The sequence below is a fragment of the Equus quagga genome, chromosome 1, assembly GCF_021613505.1.
Source record: "Equus quagga isolate Etosha38 chromosome 1, UCLA_HA_Equagga_1.0, whole genome shotgun sequence".
Lineage (NCBI taxonomy): Eukaryota > Metazoa > Chordata > Mammalia > Perissodactyla > Equidae > Equus > Equus quagga.
In genome coordinates this window covers 72,185,453-72,198,212 of record NC_060267.1, presented here as the reverse complement: position 1 = coordinate 72,198,212, position 12,760 = coordinate 72,185,453, and the positions used below count along the sequence as shown (strand labels likewise).

The window sequence follows — 12,760 nt, the reverse complement described above, 5'->3', positions numbered from 1 at the left end:
GAGACAGTCCAGGGAGAGCTGCTTGAGGAGGAAGATCAGGCTAGTGACCCAGCTCCTTCAGTGCGTGCTGAGGATTTGCTGTTTGAGCTAAAAGTCAGGTAGTAGCCATTATGAGTTCCTGCATGAGTTGGCAAAAACGTTCCCTCCTCTGGTGTGTAAATGCTACAGAAGGAAGGCATTAGAAGCAGAGAAACCATCTCTCAAGCTAATTAGTTATTTCGATCTGAGATGCCTGGGAGAGGACCCATTCTTCTGAGACCCAAATATCAGCTGGAGCCTGATTTGAATGCTGATAAGTGGTGACATTGGACAGCCTCTGGGGTTTATTAGTGTAGGACCTGGGGCAAGTAATTTTCTTGTGTAATCAGTTTCTTAAAGTGTTCTCTTCAAATCTAAAGATCTCAGAGTGTAAGAAACTTAATTTTAAATAAATAGAAAAATATATGTTTAAGCCAGGCAAACATTATTTTTGGATTTTCTAGTATTTGGCATTACCTCAGGTTTTATCCCTCCAAATAATTAGGAGTTGACCGTCTACAAGGTGGTTCATTCTTTTGTTCAGGAAAATCTCAGTGATACTAAAGTTTTATTTATGTCTTGGATATTCTTCAATGTTTAAAACAGAATTCAATTCGAGAATAGTGAAGAGCAAGAAGTAAACCCACTAAAGCTCAGCCTTCTCACCTGGATTCAAGAAGACGTTTTCCTAGCTGTAAGCTACAGTCAGTCCAGCCCACAGTTTGTCATTCACCATCTGACTGTGGCCCCTTCCGAGACAGATGACGAACAAGGACAGCTCAACATTAGGTATTGCAACATGTGCCTCTATTCCATGTGTTAATAAGCAGATGGAGTTAGGCTTTGTCTTTTATGAACATAGAACTTCTCTGGCTTCTAGTGAGCAAGGTTGAGGGGCAGTAGCTTCCTTGTTAGACACACTTAGCAAAACGGTGAAGGCTAGTTTTGTCATGTCAAAATACAGACTAAAAATGTTTCAAGAAGTGTAAGATGCGTTAAAAACTTTAGTTCAGCTTATATTTACATTCCAGCAGGGTAATTGTTAGCCCATGAAAATTATCCACTCTGATCACCCTTGTTAGTTATTAAAATCAATTATAAGATCTATCTATCTATCTATCTATCTATATATGTGCTTCATTTTTATGTGGCGACTTCACAATACTTCTTTCGACTTTCTTTTCTATTCATTCTATTTTGCACTTGACTACATTTACTAGTGGAAAGTCTCTTCTATTTTTCTTTGCTAAAATTTCCCTGCTCCCTGGCTCTGAGTTTCATTTTGATTCCTGACTGCATCTTTGTCACATAACCGGTTTTAGTTAATGAGTGCTGTTTGCTATAATGCAAGCCTGTCGTGCAGTAGTGTTGTTTAGACATCTTCAAGAAATCCTCAAGTTTCCGGTGTTAAAACTGGGCACCTTAGGCATAACACGAATATTAATCCCTACATTCATTTGTGATTAAAGATCTACTAGTTAGATTTAAATTCTGAAAGCCCTTGTTAGGAAGGAACCTTTCCATATTGTATACATGAAACATATTCTAATGTAGGCATTAACTCCTAATCTTTGACTCATAATGCTTCATATTTTTAAAAAGCTTTTTGCGAATATGTCTGGATGCAGAATATGTTCTAGCTGCGTGCTGCACTTTAAGTTAACCAGGGGCTTGCTTTTCAAAAACAATAATTTACATTAGAAATGTCTAAATTATGCAAGTTTCTACTTCTCCAGGTTTGAAATTTTTTATCATTAGCTTATAGAAGGAAAAGCTAGGTGCTGTCATCTCATTTGTTGTAAAGAAATGAGAAGTCATTTAAAATAGATTTCTGCTGCCTTGATGTTTGTTTTCCAAGAGTATTTTGTTCATAGGAATGATTACTGCCTTTGAGGGACAGCTCACATTTACTGCAGCTTGTGCTTTGCCTCCATGAAGTTGCTTCCTTCTCACAATGCCTCTTTGAAGTATGTACTATAAACACCCTCGTTTTACAGTTGACACAGCTAAGGCACAGATCAGTTAAGTAATTTGCCTGAGATCATGCGGGTGGAGCCAGGATCCAATTCCAGCTAGACTAGCTCCAGTTTCTTTACCTGTTTGTGGATAATTTATCCTCACAAAATTTGGGGCATTTGGGTTTTTTGTAGATTGGTTAAAAACTCTGAATAAATGTTAGCCTTGGCACCATTTGCTTTTATTGCTACCTCTTCCACTTCCCTTAATACATTTCTCTTTATTTATTGACTCAGGTAAAAATATAATGGCAATAACAGATTTCCCTCTTCCTATTAATGATGACCCACAGATTTCCATGAATACAGATTTTGAGCATGCTCAATTTCCTATCAATTCACTGCTTCATTTGATACAGTTTATCTTTTAAGAAGACAGAAATTACGTTGGTACTATGCATGTCTAGTGAAGGCAGTAAATTATAATAAGTTGCAATAAGTTGTATTAGGTTGCTGCCAGAATAGGAGTGATGACTTTACAATGTAGACACCTAGCTTATTGGCATTGTGAGAAATAGTGTCATGTGACAGGTAATTGCTTTATCTGGGCTTGCCCTTGCAATAGTTTTTCTATCTGTCTATATCTGTTGGTGTGTATATATATGTGTGTGTTATGTATAGTATTGTGTGTGTATATTATATCTATATATGTATTATGTATATTGTGTTGAAATAGGCAGTGTAACACCAAAGGGAAATTGCACATTTCTTTTTCTGTTTTGCAAAGTCAGTGAAATGTCACTGCTTTTGAGAAAAATGATCTGTTCACACCCAGCCTCCTTTTTCACTTTTTTCAGTTCATCAGTAGCAGTAGAGGGCGTCATAATCAATCTGTGTTGCAATTCCAAGACCAAGTCAGTAGCATTGCAGCTGGCTGATGGCCAGATACTAAAGTACCTTTGGGGTGAGTATCATAATGTTAGGAAAGCATATTTATGCTTATATAGATGTTTAATTCTAGAAAACATGTCCCTATGAATATCTTGTCAGTGCCATATTGATTGTTAGGTCTTTTAAGTACCCTGGAAAACGCTAAGCTGTAATGTGGAATTGACAGGTGTGTTCTACTTCTGTTTTCTCTTGTAATGAACTGGAGTACCCTAATAAGTTTCCAAAACACATTCGGAATGTGATCCAGATTCCATGTTAAATGTTTTCGCAAGTATCGATGTGACAGTTTTTTACAAAAAGCAGATCAGCTCTTTGTGAACCTCCTCTGCCAATCCTGCAGAATCACCCTCTCTGGCTGTTGAACCATGGAAGAACCCTGGTGGATTTCCTGTTCGACTTCCTTATCCCTGCACACAGACTGAATTGGCCATGATTGGAGGAGAGGTAAGTGAACACAGGGCAGAAAAATTTACCGTTAGAGCAGTGACCCAGGAACTGATAGTATTAAATAGAAAAAGTGGGCTTTGGGGGTGAGCCTGAGTCTCTGCCAAATCTCAAGGCAACAGTGAGAAGTTATCCACTTTCCTGAGCCTCAGCTGCTTCACCTGTGAAATGGGATTAAGAGACTGCCTGGCATGTAGTGGTTGATTCCTTTCTTTGGAGGTATAAATTCAAAAATAGAAAAATACAGTTGACAGACTTTTATCACCAGTTGTAGAAAACGTTCAAAATTAGTTTTATTAATACCATTTGGGAACAAACAGAAATGTAATCTCAAAAATAGTGTACAGTAGGTTATTATTCATCAAATATTAGAATGCCTATAATTGTGGTGGGTGGTAGGATACAAAACAAAATAGCTAATTCCTGTTCTTCTGGATTTGCAATCTGTCACTGTAGGTGTGGTTATCCCTTTGATAGGAGAATGAAGGAAATGAAAAGAGTATAATGGTAGAGAGAGGTGTTTGGAGGTGATTTAAGGATGGTAGCTATGAGATGAGCAGACCTACTTTTGGTGGTCAGAGAAAGCCTCTGTGAGGTGCTGGTGTGTGTGCTGAGATGTGAAGAAAAAGAAAGCTCTGTGCCCGAGAAAGAGAGTGTGTTTCAGGGAGGAGGAGCTGTAGACACCTTGAGCTTGGAAAGAGCTCAGCTTATTCAAGAAACTGAAAGGAAGCAGCGTGGCTGGAGCTTAGTGATAGGCCATAGGAAGAAGTGTTGATTTGTTTATTTAACAAATACTGGAAAATTATTGATGATTTTAATCAGGGAGTAATGTCATCTGCTTCCTGGTTTCAAAGGTTATTCTGGCTGCCCAGTGGAGAGTTGGTTGGAAAGGAACAGGAGTGAAACTGACTGTTGGAGTGGAGGCAGTGAGGGGCAGAAAGGTGATATATTTGAGACATACATAGGAGATAGAAATGACAGGGCTTACTGATGGATTGGATGGCATCAGGCTCCATTTTCCACTGGACCACATCTTAGGTATTCAGTCCTGATTACAAGGACTTCACTGTGAAATCACAGGGCAAGAGAAGTATGTAATAGAAAAGTTGGGTTTAAATAGTTGGGTTAGAATTGTTTGTAATTTCAATTTTATGTCTTTGCAGGAATGTGTCCTTGGTCTGACTGACAGGTGTCGCTTTTTCATCAATGACACTGAGGTATCAAGGTTTGGTTTGGTGCTAGATCCTTTTTACTGTTGGCTCCAAGTAATAAAGCTAACTTTCCCCCTTGCCTTGTTGTAGGTTGCTTCAAATGTCACATCATTTGCAGTATATGATGAGTTTTTATTATTGACGACCCATTCGCATACCTGCCGGTGTTTTTGCCTGAGAGATACTTCATTTAAAAGTAAGTTTTCAGTGTTTAAAATAGAAAATTGTCCTCTCTTAATATCTTGTATCCTTTGAAGTCTTTTTTTTTTAAGATTTTATTTTTCCTCTTTCTCCCCAAAGCCCCCCAGTACATAGTTGTGTATTTTTAGTTGCGGGTCCTTCTAGTTGTGGCATGTGGCATGCTGCCTCAGCATGGCTTCACAAGTGGTGCCATGTCTGCGCACAGGATTCGAACTGGCGAAACCCTGGGCTGCTGAAGCAGAGCGTGCGAACTTAACCACTTGGCCGTCCCCTATGAAGTCTTGATGAGTGTTAAGTTTGTCTCTTACTTTGGCTTTTTATCATGGAGTCCTAGACTGGAGAAAACTTTTAGAGTGAGTTTACTTAGCCCCTAATCTCAACATAATATCTCAGTTAAATCATCTATACCAGTTAGCAAAGAGAAGTAGGTCCTTCTGTGAGCAGCACATCCTAAAGTTAAACAAAAGTTTTTCAGAAAATTTTATTATATAACTAATCTACTGTTTTACTTTGAGTTACCATGTAGATACCAAACTGACAGTATGCTCTAACTTCTTTGTCATCTTCCTTTGCTCCCCGTGGCCACCCTCCATTGTACATCTGGAGGACTCCATCTTGTGGTTTGTAGGAAATTGGCTCCATTTTTTCTTTCATTCCATGTTCTCCCTCCCCCTGTGTATGTGTGTGTGTGTTTTCCTTATTTTTTTTAACGAGCCCACTTATTCTCTTTGCTTCTAACTTGAGAGCATGGAATCTTTTCACTGATAGGATCATGGCATACTGATAACACTAAGAAATAGAGAAGCTGCCCAGTCCTCCCTGTGTTTTCCAAACTAGTTGAGAAGTTGTCTATGTGTATATGCATGATGGCTCTGTGAGAGAGAGCAGGATCCAGGGGTGAGATTGTTTATCAGAAAAGCTAGTGGTCTTGAGGCTGAGTGGGAGAGCAAAGAGGCCCTGTTGTTAATTGCTTTCTTCCATTTCAGATAATATGTGCAGTTTCAACTGCAGTTAAAGGAGGGTGGTGTGTCATGACAGTGATTCTTGAGGCTTAGCCAATGGTGTCTTTAGCATTGCAGGCAGCTCTGAGCAGCAACCACGTGTCTAACGGGGAATCTCTGCGGAAGGTGGAGAGGGGTTCACGCATTGTCACTGTTGTGCCCCAGGACACAAAGCTTATATTACAGGTAAGCCGATTTTTCAGGCTGCGTTTCTGATTGTCATTAGGCAGTCAATGCCAAACAGAATTCTTGCAGATTGTATTTTAGGCTCTCTTATCATTTCTAGTAATTTGTTATAAGCCTTTCCTTGCTAAGTTCTCTGTTAGCTTTATCCAAAGAGTGTCAATACAGGCTCTGCCCAGTGAGGCTGAAAGGAAAGCTTCTCGTAAAAGTCAAAGTAAATACTGAGCACAATAAAAACTGTGCTCATTTTACAGTGTTGTGGTAGTTCTCTATGAAGAGTTAGGTAAAGTTGTATATCCTGGGTAATTAAATTTTTTCTATTTAATTGAAAAGGTTATTGATTTGATTTATTTATTTTAAGATGCCAAGGGGAAATTTAGAAGTTGTTCATCATCGAGCCCTGGTTTTAGCTCAGATTCGGAAGTGGTTGGACAAGTAAGTATTATATATATGACTAGTTAATTTGTTATGACTTACGTGTGAAGACAATAAGTATTCCATTAAAATTTTTAAAACTTAGAAGTCTGAAAATCCGTCATTACAGTTGTACTCAATCAGATTCTCAGAGGCTTCTTTTTTTTCCACACTTTGATTTTAATACCGTTTGGTGTAATAGACATTCCTCGTAGAAAGAATCCTGAAGCTCATCATATAAAACAGGGCTTCCTGCCTGTGGGCATCCATATGGGCTTTAGATGGCCCGTGAACCCAGGGAAATTGTGCATCAAACTGTGTCTCTGTGTATTTACCTTGGTAGAAGGCCCAAGGCTTTTAGCAGATTAACGGAGGGGCCCAAGACCCCAAAATGCCTGAGCCAGTGTTGTGAAGGATATGATCCATTGTCTGAAACTATTAGCGGGAAACTTTGCATTAATAAAGAAAGATCTTTATTAACATTTTGTTAAGAAAGAAAGTAGTCCTAAATTCTGTGATGATTTCTGTCGTGTGTATGTGGAGATGTAGTCCTCAGCCTTCTTAAGAAGGTAAATGAACCTGGTGTCTGATTTTCGTCATTCTGTGATTTCAGAGTGCAAGTCCAGTTGTAGTTGTTTGGCATTTGGGCTGTAATCTAATTATAACTGGTTTATATCATAACGGAAATGTGCTGGGTCCAGGGAGCTTAGTTTTTGTGAAATGCTTCATTTTCTGTCTTTTCACAGACTTATGTTTAAAGAAGCATTCGAATGCATGAGAAAACTGAGAATTAATCTCAATCTGATTCATGATCATAACCCTAAGGTAACGTTCTAAATCTGATATTTACCATATTTTACTCTAGACTTGAACTAATATGATCTCAACTAAAGTATTTTGTCTTCTTTTTTGGGGGGTAGGTGTTTCTTGAAAATGTGGAAACCTTCATAAGACAGGTAGATTCTGTAAATCACATTAATTTGTTCTTCACAGAATTAAAGTAAGTATTTTAAGTAACTCATGAGTATCATATTCATAATTTTCTCTCTTCTGTTAAGGATTTCAAACAGATAAATAGCTAGATGAGAAAAATTACTTACTGTTCAGTATTTTTTTTAAATCACTGAAGCTCTTAGATGTCACATGTACTGGATTTTTGCTTTTTTCCCTCCTTTTAAAATAGCCTTATGTTATTCAGAATTATTACTTAACTTTATTTTTAGATGTACTCATAAAACTATTGTTCTTATGAAATTGAAATCAAATGGTGTCTTTTTCTGCAATGACTTTTTTCTGATTTTTTAATGAAAAATTTAAAACATATAGAAAAGTTGACATAATTGTCCGGTGTGCATCCTGTACCACCACCTAGATTTTACAGTTCATATTTTCCTGTATTTGCTTTATCACTATTTGCTGTCTGTCCATTTATCATTCGTCTTTCTTTAAGACAAGTTTCAAGGTAATTGTAGACATCAGTCTCCCTTACTTGTCACTGCTTCACCTTGCATGGCATTAACTAGAGAGTATTTTTTGTGTATGAGGTCCCCCTGCAGGTCCAACTTTAGTGAAATGCACAGATCGTAAGTGTACCATTCAGTGAATTTTGACAAATGTATACTTCTGTCTACCCCAAACCCCTATCAAGATAGAGGACATTTCCTTGATCTCAGGAATTTCCCCCAAGTTTCTTCTCGGTCAATCCCTAACCCCTAGGCAACTACTTTTTTCAGTTTTTCTTCATAGATTAGTTTTGCCTGTTTAAGAAATTTATATAAATGGAACCATACAGTAATTACTCTTCTGTATCAGTAAAGCTTTTTTCACTCAGTGTGTTATCTTGAGATTCATCCATGTTTTTGTATGTACCAGTTTATTCTTTTTTGTTGCTCAGTAGTATGTCATAGTGTAAACATACTGCAGTTCATTCCCCTGTGGATGGACACCTGGACCGTGCCCAGTTGGGGCTCTATGAATAAAACATCTAAAAACATTACAAGTCTTTTGTGGACATGTTTTCATTTCTCAGTAAGTTTCTCTGTTTTTCACCTTATATAAATATTTTTATAATTAAACTGTTTTCTAAAAGCCATTTTTATTTATTATCTTGTCAGCACTCCTGGGTATGTGTTAGTAGTTTGATAGCTGGGACATGTGTTCAGTTAGTGACCTTTTAATACACACTTGTTCTTAGGGAAGAAGATGTCACAAAGACCATGTATCCTCCACCAGTTACCAGCACTGTCCAGCTGTCCAGGGATCCTGATGGGAAAAAAGTAGACCTTGTCTGCGACGCTATGAGAGCAGCCATGGAGAACATAAATCCTCACAAGTATGCGCGCTTTCTGTAGTTGGCATCTTTTGAGTAAGAGAAGTGTATGGTTGTCCTTACTCGTCTTATTCATCCTTCTCATTCTGGTGTTCTTCACTTACTACCTCAGGTACTGCCTGTCAATACTCACCTCTCACGTGAAGAAAACAACCCCAGAACTGGAAATTGTGCTGCAGAAGGTACACGAGCTCCAAGGTAGAGACCCGTTGATAGGGACAGTGTTTAATGGGCCCTCGACTAACATCTGGTCTTTCGGTCTTCTGGAGATTGTACTAATAGGACCAGTACCTCATCAGAGATTTAACGTGTGGCCTTTTGGTCTCCATTTTAAGACCTGTGCCAGTTTTTTTGAGTGCTTTCCTACAAAAGAGTCAAAAGTATATATTCATCTGTTGTCCAATTCCCTCAGGAAAATGTGTTGCTTTGTCTTTTAAGTTATGTTGCTAGTGTGTGGGTTTGCTCCCCAAATGGTTTCATTCTGCTTTGTTTTCTTATGTACTGACAGGACTTGCTCCATCTGTTCCTGATGCTGTGACTGCTGAGGAGGCCCTGAAGCATCTGCTGCTTCTGGTAGATGTTAATGAGTTATATGATCATTCGCTTGGGACCTATGACTTTGATTTAGTCCTCATGGTAGCTGAGAAGTCACAGAAGGTGTGTGGAGTTACTACTTTGACATCCTTTTGGTTCTTGTTCATGTGATCGTGGTAGTATGAAACCCTCCTCCTGACAGAACAGCATTTTGTCTGATGTTAATGCTGTGAGTACAGGCCTGTGAGTCTCCAGAGGCTTCTGAGCCTCATTCTCTGTCATAGTTCTGGGCTAATCACAGTATTTTGATTGCTAGGTTGAACAAGTGAAATAAAATTACTTGGTTATTTTTAAGATTATAAGCATATGTGTGAACAAATTTTCCTCTTATAAAGGAAATATAGCAAATGATTCGTATTCCAGTGCAGTTCTTTATCACATAGCTTTTTTTTCCAGTAGAAGGAGGGATCATGGAGAATAGAAGGGTTTGGGGCCTCTTGTCCCACCTCAGCATGCCACGTCAAAGCGTGTGAGCACCACTGGTCTATACATTTTTCATCTTTTTTCTGCAGCCTCAATTTCATCCCCTGTCATTCCTTTGTTTGCTCTTAGCAGAGTGATCCTCTCCAAAAGGAAAACCTGATGGTTCATTCCTCTGTTTAAAATCCTTCGTGGGCTCCCCATTGCCACTAGGATAAAGTTTAGAAGCCATAATGCTTAAAAACCCTTCCGTGATTCTGGGGTTTGTGCATCCTTCTGTTCTCGTGTCTTGATGTCTGTTTTTCTCTGCAGAGGAGGAAAGGCAGTCCTTTTGTCCCCCCAGCCACCATGTATCTTTGTAGGTAGGATTACTTCTTTCTCCCGTGGACTTAAGGGCTTCCACCATTTTCACCCTCCCCCTTCACTTGGCTAATTCTCACTCATCTAGGTTGAAGGATGCCAAGGTGACATCTTCCCAGTAGGCCATTCTTGCCTCCTTGCCCACCACACAGACACTGGATGAGATGGCCCTCATATGTGCTTCCATTGCACCCATTGCCCACTCATGCGTACTAGTCTGTCTCCTCTACTAGATTGTAAGTTTCCTGAGGATAAGGGTTGTATGTTGCTTTCTCTGTACATAACGAATTCTTACTAGATGTTGATCGATTAAAAGTTTTGGCTTGCAGTTATCCCCTACATCACATGCGTGAGCACTTGGTTATTTACTCTCTTGGGTTTTTTTGGTTTTGTTCTTATATATAGTCATCCTGCCCGATGAAATAGGAAACATTTCTTTTTTAGGAAGAAAACAGTTTTATTACCGGGCATGGCACAGAGCTAGAGATGATCAGTGCCAGTAAAAACTTAGTTGTCAGGGCTTCAGAGTTTTGCGTCCAACTCAGTATAATTTTACCTTTAACACTTGCTCATTGCAAATGGAGGGCATGAAATGCCATGAAAACAGCTCCAGTTGCAATGCCTGGCACTTCTAGGAGAAACTTGGGTGCATTTGTTGAATATCTTCTAGATTGCAACCTTGTTTTTCTTATTAGCTATGAAATAAGTGTCTCTTGTGAGACATAAGTGAGAGTTAGCCACGATTATTCTGAATGAAAGCTAATAATGCCCATATGTTACAGCATTTTTTCCAAAACTTGTTTTAGGTAGTTTGATCTTTATGTGTTATATAATATGTAATTAATATATTGATATAGTACATATTTTAAAAATCATGTAGCTTTGGGTTTATTTCTATAATATATATTTATTTTTATAAGTAAATATGATCACAAGCAATAAAGCAATAAAGTTCTCCTATTTTTTTTTTTTTAGGATCCCAAAGAATATCTTCCCTTTCTTAATACACTTAAGAAAATGGAAACTAATTATCAGCGGTTCACCATAGACAAATACTTGAAACGGTATGAAAAAGCCATTGGCCACCTCAGCAAATGTGGTAAGTGTGAGGATTAGTATGTTTATTTCTGCTTCAAATCTTTTTTGGAACTAGGCAGCATGTAAGTTAAAATAAAATGTTACTTTTGATATGGACTGATTTCAATTTCCACTCCTGAAAACTTTAACAATTATGTATGTGCACCTTATTTCATCATATGTTCTGAAAAGCGGAGCATAAGGCAGATGTCTTTGTGGACTGGAGGAGCTCCATAGCTGAGAAAGTAGAGCAGATCCTTTTTAGGTTAAGAATGACCATCTCCTAAATTCACTGCAGTCTCTCAAAATCAAAATTGGTTGATAATTCACTCTTCTCAGGGTGTTTGCAAACACCTGAGGGAAACCCAGCTTGCCTGGGGTGAGTGACAGTGCCCACCTGCTGTGCCCTGAAAGACGCAATTTTGATTGGCAGTGATGGAGTGGGAGGAGCACAGTGCCACTTCTGCTTCACCCCTGGGCTGGAGCCTCCGGCCTCAGCAGCTGTGATTCTTTCCTGAGTGCTGAGACAGGCACAGGGTGTCACCTGGGGTGCTTGTTAAGCGTTCAGCTTCTGGCTTCCTTGGAGAATCTGATTGAGCTGGGCTGGGATAGGACTCAGGCATGTGTATGTTTAATAAGCTCCCCAGGTGATTCTCATTAAGAAGGTTGAGCAAACACTGGGCTGGATAGTCATTTTCCAGGGGTAGTGTAAAATTTCCTTTTAAGTAAAACTCTGATCCCAATCAGTGCTTCTCATACCTCAGAATCTGCCGTGGTGCTTATTAAAATCAAAATTTCTGGATTCTGTTTTCCAGTTACTCGGACTTTGCAGATCTTAAAAGGTCCCTTGTTGATTTTGTGTAGGGACCATTGGTAGAGATAAAATACATTATGTTTCCAAAGTCTTAAGTTTGCATGTGTGTGAATCTTGTTCTTGCAGGACCTGAGTACTTCCCAGAATGCTTAAATTTAATAAAAGATAAAAACTTGTATAACGAAGCCCTGAAGTTATATCCATCGGACTCGCAGCAGTACAAGGTGTGTGGTGTGTGAAATGAGGCTATCCTGATTTTGCTTTGTGTGTTAGTTGGAAAGGGGTGAGGATCCTGAGTCCATAGCCCCATCCTTGGTTTAAGGTTTATCTTCAAACTAATTAGCCTCATCTTGAACTTCTTATCTGGGAGAATGGCCCTGACCTGTTCCTCTTCTGAAGAAACTACCCATGCCAGAAGCCTAGCAGTTGTCCCTGATTCCTCGTCAGGGATACCCCAGCGGCTCCCACCTGTGGTTTCCTGCTTCCATCCTGCCCTGTCCTCCAGCCCAGCCTCACTGCTGCATGACTGATCATCCTGAAAAGTGCAGATCTTTCCCATATATTTCAGAATAGAGCGATAGTTTGGTTTGTTTCTTGAAAGAAATATTTATTTAGCTTTTCTTATATTCTAGATACTTTGCTTATAAGCTAAACATCTTTGAGTCTCATAACATCCTAATAGGTGTTGTGCACAATTTACAAATAAGGAAACAACGTGCCTAAGGACCTGGAGCTATAAAGTGGCCGATGTGGGATACAGAGCCCGGGCCAGCGTCACCACCATTTTC

At 39.1% G+C, this 12,760-nt stretch overlaps 1 protein-coding gene across 3 annotated transcripts in view; it reads left to right on the top strand.

Annotated features, from left to right (window-relative positions):
- ELP1 (elongator acetyltransferase complex subunit 1) overlaps positions 1 to 12,760 on the top strand; it is a 51,024-nt gene that overhangs the window by 19,517 nt on the left and 18,747 nt on the right. For all 3 annotated transcript variants that reach the window (XM_046673553.1, XM_046673537.1, XM_046673546.1), the window contains 14 exons: positions 625 to 807; positions 2,831 to 2,937; positions 3,265 to 3,368; positions 4,532 to 4,585; positions 4,670 to 4,775; positions 5,852 to 5,967; positions 6,326 to 6,399; positions 7,125 to 7,203; positions 7,299 to 7,378; positions 8,573 to 8,710; positions 8,820 to 8,905; positions 9,216 to 9,364; positions 11,057 to 11,180; positions 12,099 to 12,196. In XM_046673553.1, the coding sequence (XP_046529509.1) occupies positions 625 to 807; positions 2,831 to 2,937; positions 3,265 to 3,368; positions 4,532 to 4,585; positions 4,670 to 4,775; positions 5,852 to 5,967; positions 6,326 to 6,399; positions 7,125 to 7,203; positions 7,299 to 7,378; positions 8,573 to 8,710; positions 8,820 to 8,905; positions 9,216 to 9,364; positions 11,057 to 11,180; positions 12,099 to 12,196 (1,498 nt within the window). The remainder of the gene's footprint in view (positions 1 to 624; positions 808 to 2,830; positions 2,938 to 3,264; positions 3,369 to 4,531; positions 4,586 to 4,669; positions 4,776 to 5,851; positions 5,968 to 6,325; positions 6,400 to 7,124; positions 7,204 to 7,298; positions 7,379 to 8,572; positions 8,711 to 8,819; positions 8,906 to 9,215; positions 9,365 to 11,056; positions 11,181 to 12,098; positions 12,197 to 12,760) is intronic.